This window comes from Colletotrichum paranaense, assembly GCF_030867605.1.
Source record: "Colletotrichum paranaense strain IMI 384185 chromosome Unknown Scaffold_2.1, whole genome shotgun sequence".
Classification (NCBI taxonomy): Eukaryota; Fungi; Ascomycota; class Sordariomycetes; order Glomerellales; family Glomerellaceae; genus Colletotrichum; species Colletotrichum paranaense.
This window is the reverse complement of record NW_026848960.1, coordinates 2,727,415-2,744,842: the sequence shown is the minus strand read 5'-3', so window position 1 is coordinate 2,744,842 and position 17,428 is coordinate 2,727,415. Positions and strand designations below refer to the sequence as shown.

General features: G+C 53.4%; 6 protein-coding genes across 6 annotated transcripts; 4 read left to right on the top strand and 2 right to left on the bottom strand.

The window, feature by feature from the left end:
* Positions 1 to 582: 582 nt before the first annotated feature.
* On the top strand, positions 583 to 2,732 carry CPAR01_02825 (PWWP domain-containing protein; the record flags this gene model as incomplete). Its single annotated transcript, XM_060487112.1, has 6 exons — positions 583 to 787; positions 873 to 1,362; positions 1,433 to 1,784; positions 1,836 to 2,009; positions 2,114 to 2,638; positions 2,691 to 2,732. The coding sequence occupies 6 exons, from the start codon at positions 583 to 585 to the stop codon at positions 2,730 to 2,732; spliced, it is 1,788 nt and encodes a 595-aa protein (XP_060354440.1).
* An 807-nt stretch (positions 2,733 to 3,539) lies between these two features.
* On the top strand, positions 3,540 to 5,991 carry CPAR01_02824 (origin recognition complex subunit; the record flags this gene model as incomplete). The annotated part of the gene is made up of 7 exons (XM_060487111.1): positions 3,540 to 3,605; positions 3,658 to 3,873; positions 3,932 to 4,005; positions 4,055 to 4,283; positions 4,339 to 4,478; positions 4,531 to 4,804; positions 4,852 to 5,991. The coding sequence occupies 7 exons, from the start codon at positions 3,540 to 3,542 to the stop codon at positions 5,989 to 5,991; spliced, it is 2,139 nt and encodes a 712-aa protein (XP_060354439.1).
* A 1,992-nt stretch (positions 5,992 to 7,983) lies between these two features.
* On the top strand, positions 7,984 to 8,498 carry CPAR01_02823 (uncharacterized protein; the record flags this gene model as incomplete). Its single annotated transcript, XM_060487110.1, has 2 exons — positions 7,984 to 8,312; positions 8,375 to 8,498. 2 exons carry the CDS (start codon positions 7,984 to 7,986, stop codon positions 8,496 to 8,498), a joined length of 453 nt encoding a protein of 150 aa, XP_060354438.1.
* Positions 8,499 to 8,907: 409 nt separating this feature from the next.
* Positions 8,908 to 9,777, bottom strand: CPAR01_02822 (preprotein translocase subunit Sec66; the record flags this gene model as incomplete). Its single annotated transcript, XM_060487109.1, has 3 exons — positions 8,908 to 9,198; positions 9,269 to 9,573; positions 9,672 to 9,777. 3 exons carry the CDS (start codon positions 9,775 to 9,777, stop codon positions 8,908 to 8,910), a joined length of 702 nt encoding a protein of 233 aa, XP_060354437.1.
* A 957-nt stretch (positions 9,778 to 10,734) lies between these two features.
* CPAR01_02821 (nuclear protein localization protein 4) lies at positions 10,735 to 12,845 on the top strand (the record flags this gene model as incomplete). Its single annotated transcript, XM_060487108.1, has 4 exons — positions 10,735 to 10,818; positions 10,870 to 10,994; positions 11,046 to 12,531; positions 12,579 to 12,845. The coding sequence occupies 4 exons, from the start codon at positions 10,735 to 10,737 to the stop codon at positions 12,843 to 12,845; spliced, it is 1,962 nt and encodes a 653-aa protein (XP_060354436.1).
* Positions 12,846 to 13,670: 825 nt separating this feature from the next.
* Positions 13,671 to 17,391, bottom strand: CPAR01_02820 (carbamoyl-phosphate synthase; the record flags this gene model as incomplete). The annotated part of the gene is made up of 4 exons (XM_060487107.1): positions 13,671 to 13,778; positions 13,850 to 15,227; positions 15,279 to 16,959; positions 17,052 to 17,391. The coding sequence occupies 4 exons, from the start codon at positions 17,389 to 17,391 to the stop codon at positions 13,671 to 13,673; spliced, it is 3,507 nt and encodes a 1,168-aa protein (XP_060354435.1).
* Positions 17,392 to 17,428: the final 37 nt, after the last annotated feature.

The following is a 17,428-nucleotide window of genomic DNA, read 5'->3' as shown; positions in this document are numbered from 1 at the left end:
CCTATCTCAAGTGGGAAAGGCGCAACTAAAGTCAACGACGCATCTTGATTTCTTTTTCTTCAATAAACCACAAGAGGCAATGTAACCTGATCGCGGTGTATCTCTGCCGGAGGCGTTCGGCAGGGGTCAAAGTGATATTGAAGTGAAGGAAGCGTGGCTGAGTCGAGGCAGCGAACGTTCGGTGGGCTGGGCATTGACCGGGCCACGTCCACGTTCCCTCTCACAGGCGTCGCGCAACTGAGACTCCGCGATTTAACTCGTCCCTTGGTGGATCAGCGCTAGTCACGTGTCTCCGCCGTCATCCGCGTCCAACTCCAAGAGTTTCTGCGTTCATCTTTTTCCAGGCCATTGCCTTTTTCTGCTACCACAACACGGGGAGCTCCCAATCGCGCCCATCATCCTTCCTGCAGCCAGATTATCTTCTACCATCGTCGCGACAACAAAAAATCACGAACCGCGCGTATCACGACGCGTGTTTCTTCCTTTGACCCATCGCCATTAGTCTTTGGCGTCGCGACTTGCCTATTTACCCCATCCATACCCTTGCAACCCAGCTTCCAAGCTATCGCCACATCACCGACCATGTCTGACGAGCCGACCACCAGCGGTCAATCCGCGCATGCCGCGACTGAGGAGGTGGAGAAGAAGGTTGAAGGAACCTCGCCTGCTGCTGAAGCTTCTGAGGCGCCCGCGACTGCTGCCAGCGACGCGAAACCATCTGAGTCTGAGGCAGCTGCCAAGGAGACCACCGAGGATGCGCAGAAGGACGACTCCAAAAACAAGGATTGTAAGTCCCTTTTCCGTCGCCACTTAACCTTGATATCAGCACTTGCATACTCAATTGACCATCTTGCTGACGCATTGCTTGACAGCAGCTGAGACCAAAGACGCGGAATCATCCGGCAAGACAGACGAACAATCCAAGGACGAGGACGTCGAGATGAAGGACGTGACAGACGGAGCTGAGGCGAAAGAGGCATCTGATGCCGTTGCCAATGATGCTGAGCAAGCGCCTGCTGCTGACGCCGACGCCGCTGATGCGACAGCTGATAAGTCCAAGTCGCGTCGGAGATCGTCCGGTATTCCGGAACACAAGGGCAAAAAGCTTAGCAAGAAGGCATCGAAGGCGAAGTTCTTCAACACCAATGCGCAACCCGGCGATCACTTCCTCGTCAAGCTCAAGGGATACCCTCAATGGCCCGTCATTGTCTGCGACGAGGAAATGCTCCCCGAGACCCTGCTCAAGAGCCGTCCCGTCACCGCGAAGCGTGCCGACGGCACGTATCGCGAAGACTTTGCCGATGGTGGCAAGCGTCAAAATGACCGCACATTCCCCGTCATGTACCTCCGGACGAACGAATTGTAAGTCAATTGATGATACAAGCTCCCAACCCGACCACAAGACGTTCGATGCTAACTCGTGATTGTCCAGCGGTTGGGTACCAAACTCTGCTCTCCAAGAGCTGAACTCCGAAAAGGCGACCGAGCTCCTCACCGACAAAGTCAAGAAGGTCGAGTTGCGCGATGCCTTCGAGCTCGCCATCGAGCAACACCCCCTTGATTACTACAAGGACGAGCTTCAGAAATACCAAGATGAAGTAGCTCAGAAGCAGGCCGCCAAGGATGCCAGAGAGGCCGCAAAGAAGAACAAGAAGAAGACTCCTGCGGTCATTTCGGACGATGATGTCGACATGGCTGATGCTGCGGACGAGGAGGAGGAGGTCCCCGAACCTAAGGAGAAGACCAAGTCCAAGAAGAGAAAGGCGGACGAAGAAGCCATTAGCGTAAGTTACTGGAGACGTAATAGGATTCGTCCTAAAGCTTACTTCCTACAGACCCCGGCACGGACTGATTCTGCCAAGAAGCCTAAGATCAAGCTGAACACATCCTCCACTCCTAAGACGACAAACGGGACAGCTACACCAAAGTCGGCTAAAGAGTCAGCCGCTAAGCCTGCGAAGTCCAAATCGGCCAAGAAGGAGGGTGCTGAGAAGAAGGCGGAGAAGGAAGTTCCTAAGGAGCCTGAGCTCACCGCTGAAGAGAAGCACCAACGCAAGGAGGCAAGTTAAGATCATGACACGGCTCCCAGCCTAGATGCTAACACGGACTACAGAAGGAGGTTCTCTTCTTGCGCCACAAACTTCAGAAGGGCTTGCTTACCAGAGACCAAGAGCCGAAGGAGGAAGAGATGAAGATGATGTCAGACTACATTACTAAGCTTGAGAGCTTCCCAGATCTTGAGGTCTCGATCATTCGGGCGACCAAGATCAACAAGGTCCTCAAGGCTATTCTCAAGCTTGATTCCATCCCCAAAGAGGAGGAATTCAACTTCAAGAGTCGTTCGCAGACGCTCCTTGACAAGTGGACCAAGATTCTCAGTGGTGGTGATGCCGCTGCTGCGTCCGCAACTCCGGCTCCCACCAATGGTGTCAATGGCACCTCCGGAAAGACTGAGGAGAAGAAGGAGACTTCTGCCACTCCTAACGGTGCTAAAGAGGAAAGCAAGGAAGCTGAAAAGCCCGAGGATTCTGAGAAGCAGACCGAAAAGGAGGCAAGTGCGAAGAAGTCCGAGGAGCCTGAAAAGGCAGAAGAAAAGCCCGAAAAGGCCGAGAAGCCCGCTGAAGAGCCCAGTGAGAAGGTGAGTAACAGTGTCTCATGAACATGCTGAGATGAGCTAACCAAATTCGTAGGAGGCATCTGCGGCCCCGGAAACGGATGAGGTTAAGTCTTAGGGAACCCGTTCACGTTCCCAAAAATCTTGAAAGTGAAGACAAGGCCCAGCCGACTGTGGGCGTCTCGGGCCATTTGAGCCTGGGCTCTTGCGTTTCCTGGCGTATACGGTTTCTCTCGAATCGCAAAGCGATCTCAACTTGGTTTCGGTGTAAAATTACTTGTTCCCGTGTTTCTAAGCGGTGCAGCTGGGAATCGTTAGACGACAAGCAACTGCGGCAGTGCTGATCTCAGACGGCATGCATCGTCTTCGTCCAGTGAAGCGGGTTCATTGTACAAAGGGGTGAAGGCGCCCCCAAGGGAGAGGAATCCAGCTCAGAAAGGACAGTCTTGGCATCCACGGATGCTCGCATTGCCTGCGGCGACCGCTTGTTTGGGTTATGATGAGGCAGGTGTAGGATGGCAATGGCCTAAAGTTTTTGAGGTAGAATGAAGCTCGCCTCAGGTCAAGGGTTTGCGATGTTAGGAGGGCGAGGAGACTGGTAGTCACTAGTTCAACACGGCCTTGGAGGATTGATTTAATGTCATTTATATGGAAAACGCCTTGAAAGACGTGCTTGCGTCCCGACGCACTTATCTGCCAATTCCTAGGCATCTAAATGTGCTATGTCCGTGATATTGTCACCACGGGGATAAAGGTATCCCAAGCCTCTACACACTGTGCACACCAGCGTTGCTAAGGGGTAAAGTGCAGTGCTCCACGTCTGCGACACTGTGTAAGTCCGTGCTTTGAAGATGTTGGCGACGCGTGCCAGTCAGAAAAGCGCGACCTCCATTTCAACGACATATCTTCTCACCGCCAACCGCCTATGTCAACCCACAAAATGAGTGTTGAAGATGACCAAGAACCCCAATTTAGGCAGGAAGATCACCAGGTCAGTGGTTCTGCTTCTCACATGTGTAATTGATGCTGATCTCCGTCTACAGGCCGCCTTCATCTTCCGGCCTCCTGGTGAGGAAGCTGGAGTGGATCGACCGGCCAAACGTCGCCGTTTGTCCAACAAGGCTGTCGTCGAAAAGGCGAATATCGCAACCTCGTCCTCGTTTGTGCCTTTATTGAACGGCGAAGAGCTTCCCGAGTGCGTAGCGCTCCGCGAGAAGCAATTCCAAACGAGCTGGGACCATCTTGAGTCCAAAGCCCAGGTAGGTAGAGCATTATGCCCAATTACTAGAATCTTACGCTGAGCACGAAATCTGGTAGGAAAAACTGCGTGATGCCAACTCGGCCACTCTAGATCAAGTGACTGCTTTCATTCGTGACCAGTCTGGTTCACAGTGAGTGAGAACGGCGTGGGGTTGACTTGCACGACTGACGGCACCACAGGAGCAAAATCCCGACTGCTTTTATCATCACCGGCCCAAACATCTCATCTCAAGACCTGCTGTTCGAACAGTTATCCGAAACGCTTGAGGGGAATACGCGAAGCAAGTTTGTCAGGCTCAAGTCATCGGAAGCGTCCAATTTGAAGGCTGCTCTCAAGAAGATCATTGAGGATGCCACGTCTCGGGGATCTCTGGATGACGATCATGTCGAAATTGCATCCGGACAAGATGTGGGTTTACTTTCCTTCAGCTTGAAGAATGCAATATTAAGCTCACAAACATCAGGGCCGGAAGTATCTCAACTACGACCTCGAGGGTCTGTACGCATTCTCAACGGCGCAGAAATGTGATCACATTTTTGTCTCTTTCCAGGATAGCGAAGGATTTGACAGCGCTCTTCTCTCCGATCTGATCATCCTCTTCAAGTAAGTTGCTATCACAGCAGACTTCTGAAGCATACTGACGTTTTGAAACTAGCTCATGGAGGCCCAAGATCCCATTCACACTTTTATTTGGCATCGCAACATCAGTAGAATTGTTGCAAGCGCGATTACTCAAATCCGCGTGCCAACATCTTTACGGTGCTCAGTTCGATGTCGTCCAAACAAGCGCGATTTTGGAACAGATCTTCAAGCCGACTATTGCGGGATCGGATGCTGCTCTGACTTTGGGAGAGAATTTGTTGCATAGTTTCGTGGAAAGACAGCAAGACCAGGTCGCCAGCATTCAGTCTTTTATCGCATCAATTAAGGTAAGGCTTCCAAATGAATGCTGTAGCGGCCGGGCTGACATTTATAGTACGCATATATGTGTCACTTTTATGCAAATCCGTTGAGCGTCTTTGCTGTGGAGGACGATGAAATGAACAGCGAACTTGTCCAGGACGTACATATCGAGTCAATCCGGTCGCTTCCTTCATTTCGGCGCGAGGTTGAAAAGGCCGTTGAAGCGAAGGATCTGAGATTGGCGAGGTCTTTGTTGGAGGATGATGACCTGTTGCGCGAAAAGGTTTTCGACATTCCAGAGAAAAAACGGGAATGGGTCACCCGCCTTCTCCGCTCGCTCAAGCTCATCCAGGCAACGGGTGTCGTTCAAGACGACTTTTCCTCAATGTACATGAAGGCGGTGGCCGAGGGAATTTCCCCTTCGTCCGATGGCTGGGACATTGTTGAAAGCATCAAGCGGATGCAACCGGATGACTTTGTCTCGATGCTGCAACGTGTTCAAGACGCCGTGGCCAGCGGAGATGCCCAGCTGTGTCTCACCGGATGGGAGTCCGAGGCCGGGGACCTCCCTTCTCTTGTAGAAAGCCTTCTCCGCGACTCAAAGGAGCTTCTCGGCAGGGCGCAAGAGGACGGCAGCACTTTGCGGAGCGCCTACAGTGGCCACAGCCGGGTCCTTCGCACCACCGTTGTTGCGCAAAAGGTGCAGCTCAGCCACGATTCGGCAGCCCTTTCCGAAGACGATAAAGCTTTTACTAAAATCGTGGACCGTGTCGCGGAAGTATTCCAAGACGTCATACACTGCGAACCGGCCGCAGAGATTTTCCTGCACGAGACATGGCTCTACGATTCCAAGACACCGTACCGCGACGTTTTCGTACCTCGGCCCCAGGATGTCTTTGAGCGGAGCCTGAAGCGACCGCAAGACTACCTCGCGTGTTCGTGCTGCAGCACCGACGAGGGCATCTCCACGACGATGCCCGTCACGTCGCTGCTCTATCATTTGTATTTGGAGACGGGTAACCTCATCAACGTCGCAGATCTATGGGCCGCCTTCTACGCCATGGTTGCCGGCGATACGGAGAGCGAAGGGAACGCCGATGAGCGGGGGGCGCTGGTGTCCTTTTACCGGGGCCTGGCGGAGCTAAAAGCACTCGGCTTTGTCAAGATGAGCAGGAAGAAGACGGACCACATTGCCAAGCTCAAGTGGCTTTAGGAGCTGAAAGGCTTGTCGACGACGGCCTGGGACTGTGAAACGAGGCCGTGGCGTGAGGTTGCACGTCAGACGCGGAGTCCAGGAGAGATAATTCGGCGTTTGGTGATGTTATTTTTTTGTTCAGTATCAGCAGGCAAAATTGATGCTTTACCTCTACAGACCACTCTGCGAATGATCAAAAAGACGGGTTGTAAGGCTATTTTGGAGGGGGGGACGGGTGTCTCTTTGAAGGAAATTTGTCATTGACATGGTTTTTTTAGGGTCGAGCACAGTGTTTTCGTGTTTGTGTCTGTCTAAACCTCGGACAAGGCTATTGTACGTTGACTTCTTTGTCTAGTAGTCGTCCGGGACACCACGGAACCGACTGCTCAGCCCCCCTTCACAAATCCAAGCTCCGTCCGCAAACCGCTGAAAGCACGGCTGTCCGATTTACCGGTCTTTGGCCGGGCGAGGGACTGTGCTAAGAGTAAGAATTGTAATTGAGGATAAGTCAATGTGTAGGAGGGTAGAGGAAGCATGGCGAGGAGGGAAAACGGAGTGGAATGGGCGGATCTTGTCTCGGAACCTCCATATTCGGGGCGGGCGGAGCTGGCTTCTTGTTGCGGCCGGCACGCGACTCGTTTCTAGGCCGGCCGGACTGGAATTTCTCAGACATTTCATACGCAACGAGAAGCGCGAGCCCACCACCTTGTATCCTTTCCGTCGCTGTGTCTCGCTCCTCCACCCCCTGTCGAGCTGTCACTCACCCGACCCTCTTCCTCCCCGCCCTCCGCCATGTCTCATACTGGATTTTAGGCGTATCGAGCAGATAAAGAGAGTCGGCACACCAAAACCACCTGGACTTGTAAGTCCGAATAGAGAGCGAGAGAGAGAGAGGGAGAAAGCGAGAGAACCGGCAGTCTGGGTAAGGGGGCTTGTTCTTCCCAAGCCCTCTCAGGAGAAAGTAAACGCCGCTTACAACCTCGCCTGACCTTACCCAGGATAGCAAACTCTGGCCGTCAACGGACAAAGCAGTCGTGTCTCGCCTGACGTATTAGTCGCCCTACCGCAGCCCCCCTCCTCCTCGTTTGACTTCGGGTTCCAGTCGGTCGGGTCGCTCTGGTGGAGTAATGCGTGCGAGGAAGTGTGGTCTGGATTTCTGTTGTGACGGTTTCTTTCCCGTCTTTTTTTCACTGTTCCAGCTGCTTGTGGTGGGCCCCCCATTGCCCCATTGATCCATCATCTTTCCCCCTTTGGGGGCGGGGGGTTCTGTTCTTGTTGTTTTTGTCTCTGATCAGGGTTGCTGTTCCGGATCAAAGAAAGCCATATCGAGGAAAAAGGGGGAACGGTGTGATGGGAGGGTTCAATCGGCTAGTGGCCGGGCCCCGTCCCTTTGGGTTCGGTTTGCTCACGAACATACAAGAGAGGCGGTCTTCCGCATCCTCAAGTGTGTATAGATGCTTCAACATCGATCTCTTTCAGATTCCATTACCACAAGTTTCCTATCTCGAGAATCTATAGAAGTCAACAACGTTTTTTTCACACAAACACGTATTACTTTCTAATTCCCTCTCCCGTCTGTGCAGGCATAGATCTAAAGCACAGAGCCTCCTCTTCTATTCTATTCAAAGGAACCAAAAATAAGACGGGGAGAGGACAGCATCAAAGCTGCAAGACGCCACAGTCTGTTCTCACGGAGATCTTCATTTTATATCTCTCAAAACACTTTATTCATCACTCTACTTTTTGCTGAAAACTCATCTCATCACTTGAATCACTACTACAAAATCAATTTTCTCTCTGATCGTTGCCATCGAACCGTGCTGCTGGTACCTTGATATTCATAATACTCTTTCGAAAGCATACACAAAGCTACCGAACTTAAGACACCCAAATCCCTGGAGACGAACCGCATACTTCGGAAGAGTTTGACAGGAGGATAAAAGGGGAGCTGAGAACGCAAGGGAGGAACCATAGAACTCAAGGAGGAAAAAAAGAAAACAGAAGAAAAAGATGGCAACCAGACACCACCACACCACCAGCGGCGGCATCGGCAACCGGCGAGCGGCCCGCAACGCGGCTTTCCAGGAGAAGATGCGCCAGATGCGCCTCCCCCTGGCCCCTCTGGTCCAAATGTCGACGGGCGCCGTCCACCCGGCCTTCCCCGCGACGCTGCTCAACTTTTGGCTGCTCACCGAGGACCAGCTCGACGACCTTGCGCGCTTTTACCACCAGCGCAGTCCCTCGCCCTGGTCTGGACAGTACCCCTGCCCCATCACCTGGCAGTCGGGCCTCACCGTCGAGGAGAAGCGCAGGAAGATTGGCAAGTTTATCGGTCTTAGGTACGTTGAAACGTTATAGCACTTTGAGTCTGGATTTGCGACTGACGTATATTGCGCAACAGAGGCTGTGAGACTCCCATCCGGATACGTATCAAGACCGAGGAGCAAATCATGGAGGAGGCGCGGCAGGCGAGATTAGCCGAGGACGAAGAGGCCTTGAGAAGGAAGATGCCGTGGTACTTATGATTTTCGAGACCACGAAGGTTGTCATTGATAGTTTGGGTTTGCCCTTTGGTTTTCTTGCTTTCTTGCATGGCATTGCGTTGATATCACAACACATTTCAAGGCGTTGGTGGCATAGCTTTCCACATAGAATTAGACCATCTATGGACTCACGTCTGGGGAAAAGAGGGGTCAACCAAGCATTTTAGAGACTTTCAATCAATTCATGATGCAAAACGTGCCGACTATGACCCTTAACGCCTAAAAACCGTGAAGCCGTTGAATGCTCTTTTTCCATACACCGGGGGGATGAGGTATCTAATGACAATGTGGACGGTGCGGAGCGCCTGAGCGCTTATTGATATGTGGACGGGACGTATGATGTGTGGATGGAGGTGAATTCGTGGTATAGTAGAGATGATGGCCGTATTGCTTATTTCTTGCCCTTCTTCTTCTTGGAGGGTGTGCTGGTGGTAGAGGCGGTAGAGTCAACGAGAACGGCGTCGCCATCAACACTGGGAGGGGCGGTCGAGCTCTTCTCGGACTCGTCGAGCTCCTTCATAAACTCGGTCTGGATAGTCGATCTGCGCTTCTCCCACCACGCCTTCTCCTGCTCGACGGTGTTCTGGACTTCCTCGAGGCGGTTGCGCACAATAGTGTTGGCGGCAATCTCGTTGGCGGACTGGAAGATGGACTGACCCCAGTTGGGGGCAAGGGCGTTGGCCTGGGTATTACGTTAGTAGGCAATCTCCTGATTTGAACAGAGCCCTGGGCTCTGGAGTAGGTATACTGACCTCCATCACGACGTCGCGCAGTTCATCCTCCATCTCCTTCTCTGCGCGCTGGAAGCGCTGCCACAGATCATCACCGACGCTTCCCCGCTGCAGCAACGTGCTGCAGGCCTGCTTGGCGGAACGAATCTGAACCAGACGGTGGATATCCTCGACGGCGCGGCGGAGGAGGGCGGCTTTGATGACGGTGGAGGGGATCTTGGGGGCCTTCTCGGCGCCCTCTTCCGGAGATTCGAGGTGTAGCAGCGACAGGTAGATGTTGCGCTGTAGATGGGGACCGAACCAAGGAGCAAGGTTGGCGCTCTGAGCTGTAACAATGAAAGAGCCTTGGTCAGTATTCTTGTTTTTTGAGGATATCGTCGGCATCGCGGGCTGTTCTTGCGCGAAAGAGGTCGGTAGGACTTACTGGCTTTGCGCTTTCTGTAAATCGTGGAAAAGGTCATGAAGACGCCGCCGAGAACCGTGAGGTAGGCGAAAGGGAGCACAAGGCTCATCCAGTCGACATCGAACATGGCTGCGGTTTATTGTGCGCTCGTAAGGATCGTGGTGGGAAAGTAAAGAGGATGAACGAAGGACAAGGAATTTGTGGTTGCAGGCGATTTGTCGTTGGTGTTGATGAAGCGTGTCCAGTACTGTACCAAATTGACAGGACAGCTTGCCCGTCGCATTGGACACTTTTTTGGCTGCCCACTGTAAAGTCAAAGGCCGTCCCGCTGCTTTACTCCGCCCTATCCCTGAGCCCTTGCACCTTGGATTTTCTGGCCCGAGTAATTCACAGAAAGACCAAAATCGACTGGCAAACTGACAATACAATAATTCAAAGACATATTCAACTTTCGAATCTTCCACAATACAAGTACATCTTTCTTTTTCCATGGTTCTTTGGGTGCTTGATGAATGCAGCTGGTAAAGCGGCAGCTTCCTGGACCAGGTACAAGGGTACAAAGAGCCCTTAGGTCCTTGAGCAGGGCAAGTGTGGCTGCTGGTCCGGTCGCACCTTGCCTCGAAAGCCATCCTAGTACTGTGTAAGCCTGTAAGGCCGTTCCCAACTGCCCCTGCTTGGGTGGTGAATAAGCTATGCCAGGGGCCGCTGAAGGAACGTGCATCCCCCTCCCCTCCGTCGTTTTGCCGGTCCCACAATAAGGCACCACCTTTGATGACGCTGTTGCAAGCTGCGGCGATTCACCTTTAGGTTGGCCAAGTGGTACGCACTGGAGCTCTCATGAACCCATCTCATCCCACTAAGCAACAGCGAAAGCAAAAGCTGCCACAAACTCGAGCCTTCTTTCCACTCCTTCACTCTGCTACAACGTCTCTTTTTCACGCACCAGCTTCGAAACGACATATGCAAGGCATGGGCGCTCTACTCTGAAATCAATTCTATAGATTTTCTTATTTAATCCTTATACCCCCCGACCTTTTTTCGACATTGATCACACCTTCCAGAGCTTCGATTTTCGCCATCCAAGATGCTCCTCAGACTCCGAGGGCCCGACGGCACAAGTCGTCTGAATATAGACGCCAACGACACATTTGGACACCTGGGCAGTCTGGTATGAGGCATCTGTTCTACAAGCTGTGGGAGGTCCGACTGACCCTTCTAGTTGATTCCGAATCTTCCAGAGACCGTCGACCCGAACTCCATAACCCTTTCAAATGCACCTACAGGTGGCGATGCTAAGAACTTGGTCGAGATCGCCTCCTTCAAGGTGGGACAGATCGGACTGAAGTAAGCCAGCGTCTAGCCTCTAGCCTGAGTACAATACTAACTTCTTCGCAGACATGGCGACCTCATCTTCATAAACTACAAGCTCAAAGATGGTCAAGCCAACGGTGATGCGAACGGCACCGAAGCAAGCCACCCTTTGGCATCTTCAAACCGACTCAACGGCAAGCCCATTCTGCCGACCGAAAACCTGCCGATCGATCCCCCGCCCGTGACGTCGCCGTCCGAGAAAATCAAGAATCCCTGGGATGTTGTCAGGCAGCATCCACTAGACGATCGGTTAGACAAGAAGGATGGGAAGATTCCGAGAGGCCGCGATCACAAGATGTGCCGGCACGGACCGAAGGGCATGTGTGACTACTGCATGCCTCTGGATCCGTTCAACGCGAAGTACCTGGACGAGAAGAAGATCAAGTATCTGTCGTTCCACTCGCATTTGCGGAAAATCAACTCCGCCACGAACAAGCCTGAGCTTGGAAGCTCTTACATCCCACCCCTTGTCGAGCCATACTTCAGAGTCAAGCGCGACTGTCCTTCGGGCCATCCTCAGTGGCCTGAAGGTATCTGCACCAAGTGCCAGCCGAGCGCCATCACCTTGCAGCCGCAGCCATTCCGCATGGTTGACCATGTGGAATTTTCGTCACCTGCTATTATCGACACGTTCATCGACGCTTGGAGAAAGACGGGAGGTCAAAGATTGGGCATCTTGTACGGCCGGTACACAGAGTATGAGGTTGTACCTCTCGGCATAAAGGCCGTCGTCGAGGCCATCTATGAGCCGCCCCAAATCGATGAAGTGGACGGAGTGTCGTTGAATATGTGGGAGAACCAGAAGGATGTTGACGAGGTCGCAAGGCTCTGTGGGCTGCAGCAGGTCGGCGTCATTTTTACTGACCTTCTGGACGCTGGAGCAGGCGACGGATCAGTCGTTTGCAAGAGACACGCTGATTCGTACTTCCTGGCTTCGCAGGAAATCTGCTTCATCTCACGTTTACAGGCTCAACACCCAAAGCCCACCAAGTGGAGCGACAGCGGCAAATTTGGATCCAACTTCGTCACTTGCATTGTCTCGGGCAACGAGTCAGGGGAAATCTCGATTTCATCATACCAGGCTTCTAACGATGCTGTGGAGATGGTCCGCGCCGATATTATCGAACCCTCAGCTGACCCCAACGTGATGCTGGTTCAAGAGGAAGAGGAAGACGACGGATCCACAAGCCGGACAAGATACATCCCCGAAGTTTTCTACCGTCGGATCAATGAGTACGGTGCCAATGTACAGGAGAACGCAAAGCCATCGTTCCCCGTAGAGTATCTCTTCGTGACCTTGACACACGGATTCCCGGATGAGTCCAAGCCTACTTTCACCCAATTGGGTTTCCCCATCGAGAACCGCGAGTACATGGGCGAAAGTCAAGAACACTCTGCGGCCGCTAGGATCCTCAAGTTCTCAGGCGGTCAGAAACCCGCCGAAGGTGGCTTGGAAATGTCCAACTTCCACTTACTCACCTTTATTCGCCAGATGGGCATTCTTTCCAAGGTGTGTTGGTCACGCTCATTTGGAAGTTTGTTACTTACATATTCTAGGACGAGGAGTCGCTGTTATGCCGAGTTGCATCGCAACACGACCTGGCTGGCAATTACCAGCTGCGATCTACCGAGGGCTGGAGGACTTTGCAGGCGATCCTGCAATCGACCGGTGAGCGAATCCCCAAGCGCCCACGGCAGTCCGAGGGCCATCCCGCTTCCAGTGAATTGCATGATCCATTTGGGCGCCAGTTCAGTACCACAGAAGAACCCCTTGCTAAACGATTTGCTGCCTTCAGGCTGAACGAGCGTCGCCCACCTCGGTAAGCAGAGCAATTTCGTGAGATGTGCTCTGTGAATCCGTATATTCTACGCAACTGGGTGTCATCAAGCGATGATGCGGACCCTGGGAAAAGGCTCTCTCAGAACTCTCGAGAACTCTAGATGGGAAAGGATCGGGAATGCATGCTTATGCGATTGGCCAAAGGTGACAGGCTTGGTGTTTGGGGATCAGGGAATCATGTGATGGCATGGGAGGCACAAATGGTCCTCGGGCAAGTGGAAGCGATCAAAGGCACCTGTACCTTAGTCAACAATTTCTCCGGATTAAAGGGGGGGGGGGTGGCTGGGTTCAAATAAGAAACCCAAATGAAGCGGCCTCGTCTTCTAATCCACTGTTCACGATCTTCAAGTTCAAGTCATTTCACCTCAGTGTCTGCTGTGCTTTACACGTCACAACATTCCGATCCGAAGGTGGCCATTCCTGAAAGCATAGCAGTACTCCTCATCACGACGTCTCCAAGTTCTTGATGATGTGAAAGGCCATCGTATAGTCGTTCTTGTTGCCATAGTAGTTATCCAGAAACGATTTCAAGATGGGAATAGAGCAAGAGCATGAAGTCACATACAGGAGCGGAGCAGAGGAAGAGATGTTGTTTTAAACAAGTTCTTTTCTTTTTCAACTAGAAGAAAAAGGGGTAAAATAAAAACAAAGTTCCTTATTTTTTTTAATCCACCCCCTTTGCCGATATCACCATCGCCCTTCGCCGATTTCGAGGTCTTTCTTTTTTCTGTTCGTAGAAACGAGAACATTTCCGGCTAACCTAAAACTCCAAATTTTTGAAAAAAAGATACGAATAAAGTTGGTGGTATTTACAAAGGCTTGCCGCCGAGGAAGTTGGACCACGGGCGGACTTCGGAGGGGATTCCCTCCTTGCGGGGGAGCTTCTCGCTCATGCACTGAGCAAAGAGCATGGCAGTCTGTTGATTGTTTGTTAGCAAAATCATTCACATCAAGTTGACTTTTTGTCATGGTGATCCGGGGAACTTACCTTGGGCTCCATGAACAGAGGGACGCCAAAGTCGACGGCGTTGCGACGCATGACGTAGTCGACGTCCATGACGGTCTTGCCACGGGCCTGAGCCAGGTTGAAGACACCGCGGATGTCGTACTTCTGGAAGACCTCGCGGAGGGCGCGCTTGTCCTCCTTGGGGAACTCAATAACCTCGACAGAGACCTTGCCCTTGGCGCTGGACTCGATGAACTGCTTGACCTCGTCGTCGGCGGCGAACAGCTTGTAGCCCATGGGGGCGAGGTAGTTGACGACGGTGGGGAGCCAATCCTTGTTGAGCTCACCGCCGAAGAGAAGACCTTCACCGGGCTCGGGCATGCGGAAGTTCATGGTCGACTGCAGGGAGGTCCAGTAGGCCTCGACGAGGTCCTTGCCGAAGCAAGCAATCTCACCGGTAGAGGCCATTTCGACGCCGAGGAAGGGGTCGGCACCGGCGAGACGGGTCCAGGAGAACTGAGGTACCTTGGTGGCGAGGTAGTCGCGCTTGACGGCCATGAGGTCGACGGGCTTGGGGACGTCCTGGCCGACAAGAGCCTTGGTGGCGGCATCAATGAAGTTGGTGCCCAAGACCTTGCTGACGAAGGGGAATGAACGGGAGGCACGGAGGTTGCACTCAATGACCTTCAGCAGAGGCTCGCCGCCCTCGGGGTTATCGGCCTTGATGATCTGCATGTTGAAGGGACCGGTGATGCGCCACGCCTTGGCGACACGCTCAGCGATGTCCTTAACACGGTCCATGGTGGTCTGGTCAAGGTTCGCGGGGGGGAGGACAAGGGTAGCATCTCCAGAGTGGACACCAGCCTGCTCAACGTGCTCAGAGACGGCGTGGAGGATCAGCTTGCCCTCAGAGGCAACACCATCGACGTCGATCTCCTCAGCGCCCTCAATGAACTTGCTGATGACGACGGGGTGGTCGGGGGAGACATTGGCCGCAGCCTCAAGCTTCTCCTTCAGGTCCTCCTGACTGCGAATGACAGTCATGGCAGCACCAGACAGGACGTATGAGGGACGGACGAGGACAGGGTAGCCGACCTGGTCAGCGAAGGTTTCGGCCTCCTCAACGGAGGTAAGCTCCTTCCAAGCGGGCTGATCGATTCCGATGCTGTCGAGAATCTCAGAGAACTTCTGTCTGTCCTCGGCCTTGTCGATGTCCTTGGGGTCAGTGCCGAGAACCTTGGCTCCGCCAGTCTCCTGCAGACGGAGGGCGATGTTCTGGGGCAGCTGGCCACCGACAGAGACCACGACGCCCGAAGCGCTCTCAAGCTCGTAAATATCCATCACACGCTCGTAGCTCAGCTCCTCGAAATAAAGCTTGTCAGCAGTATCGAAATCCGTGCTGTAGGTCTCAGGGTTGAAGCTGATTGCTTGTTAGCACTTGGCATTACATAGTTGAATCTTTGAGACTTACTTGATCATCACGGTCTTGTGGCCCATCTGGCGCAGAGCCTGGGTAGCGCTCACAGCGCACCAATCGAACTCGACGGAGCTACCGATACGGTAGACACCGCTACCAAGAACGATAGTGCCCTTGTCCTCAAAGGTGACGTCGTGGGAGGAGGCGTTGTAGGTGGTGTACAGGTAGTTGGTGTCGGCGGGGAACTCAGCAGCGAGGGTATCGATCTTCTTGACCCATGGGCGAATGCCGAAGGCAAGACGAGCAGCGCGAGCCTGGTCCTCAGTGCTTCCAGTGGCAAGGGCAATCTGGCGATCAGAGAAACCGAGCTTCTTGGCCTTGGTGAGCTGGTCCTTCTTGAGGTTCTCCAAACCACCAGCCGCCTCGAGCTCGTGCTGGCAGTCGACAAGGTTCTGCAACTTGTACAAGAACCACTTGTCAATCTTGGTCAGGTCGTGAACCTTCTCTACTGAGTAGTTCTCGTGGAGCATGGCCTGACCAACAGCGAGCCAGCGGCGGTCAGTGGGGTTCTGCAGCTCGAAGTCCAAGTCCTCGAACTTGTCACCCTGGAAGCCAACAAACTTGGGGTCGACCTGACGGATGGCCTTCTGGAAAGACTCTTCGAAGGTTCTGCCGATAGCCATAACCTCACCGACAGACTTCATGGCACTGCCAATGTCGCGCTTCACGTGCTGGAACTTGGAAAGATCCCAGCGGGGAATTTTGGTGACGATGTAGTCAAGGGAAGGCTCAAAGTTGGCAGTAGTGGTCTTGGTGACCGCATTGGGGAGCTCAGGGAGGCTGTGGCCCAGGCCGATCTTGGCAGCAGTGTACGCAAGAGGGTATCCGGTGGCCTTGGAGGCCAAAGCAGAAGAGCGAGAAAGACGGGCGTTAACCTCAATGACACGGTAGTCAAGGCCGTCGGGCTGGAGCGCGTATTGAACGTTGCACTCTCCGACGACGCCAAGATGACGGACAATCTTGATGGCGGCAGATCGCAGCATGTGGTACTCCTCATCGCTCAGGGTCTGACTGGGAGCAACGACAATACTGTCTCCAGTGTGGATTCCCAAGGGGTCGAAGTTCTCCATGTTGCAAACAGTGATGCAGTTGTTGTTTGCGTCACGGACAACTTCGTACTCGACTTCCTTCCAGCCCTTCAGAGACTTCTCGACCAGGATCTGGGGGGAAAGAGTAAGGGAGCGGGCAGCCATGTTGCGAAGCTCCTCCTCGTTGTTTGCGAAGCCAGAGCCCAAGCCACCGAGTGCGTAGGCGGCACGAACAATAATGGGGTATCCGACCTTCTCGGCAGCGTCGAGAGCCTCCTCGATAGTGCCAACGGCGATGGACTTGGCGATAGGGATGTCGATCTCGCCGAGGGCCTTGGCGAAAAGGTCACGATCCTCACTGGTCTCGAGGGTCTTGACGCTGGTTCCGAGAACCTTGACTCCGTACTTCTCAAAGAGACCCAGGCGCTGCATCTGAACACCCAAGTTCAGGGCGGTCTGGCCACCGAAAGACAGGAAGATGCCATCGGGCTTCTCCTTCTCGATGACATACGTCACGTACTCCGGTGTGACGGGGAGGTAGTAGACCTCATCGGCGAGCGAGTGGTTGGTCTGGATGGTGGCAATGTTCGGGTTAATCAGGACAGACTTGACGCCGGCCTCCTTCAGAGCCTTCAGAGCTTGTGATCCTTTATGAAGAGTCGTGTTAGCCAGAAAGCTCCTTGGTGTCTGTGACTCATTCTCTACACTTGTTGAGCGCGAGTTCGGCAAGCAAACGAACCTGAGTAGTCAAACTCTCCGGCCTGGCCAATGGCGAGACCACCACTGCCAATGACGAGCACCTTCTTGACATCGACGCCCGCTGAGGGCTTGATCACACCGCTCTCAAGATAAGCCTTGGGGTTCGGCGCAGATTGCGCGGCACTGGGACGAAGTGCGCTCGCGGTAAAGAGACGCTTTTGAAGCAGCTTAGCACTGCTGTTCTGGAGTTGGGCTCTGGCCAGGCCGTTGGAGGCGGCGAGGGTGAAGTTGCGGCCGGTCAGAGCCGTAGGGACTCGGCGACCATGTCGGAGGACAGCCGGAGCTCGACCTGCCAAAGAACTTGACATGGCCGACGGCATTGTGAAGGATTCAAGGGATCAATGCGACAAAGACCTT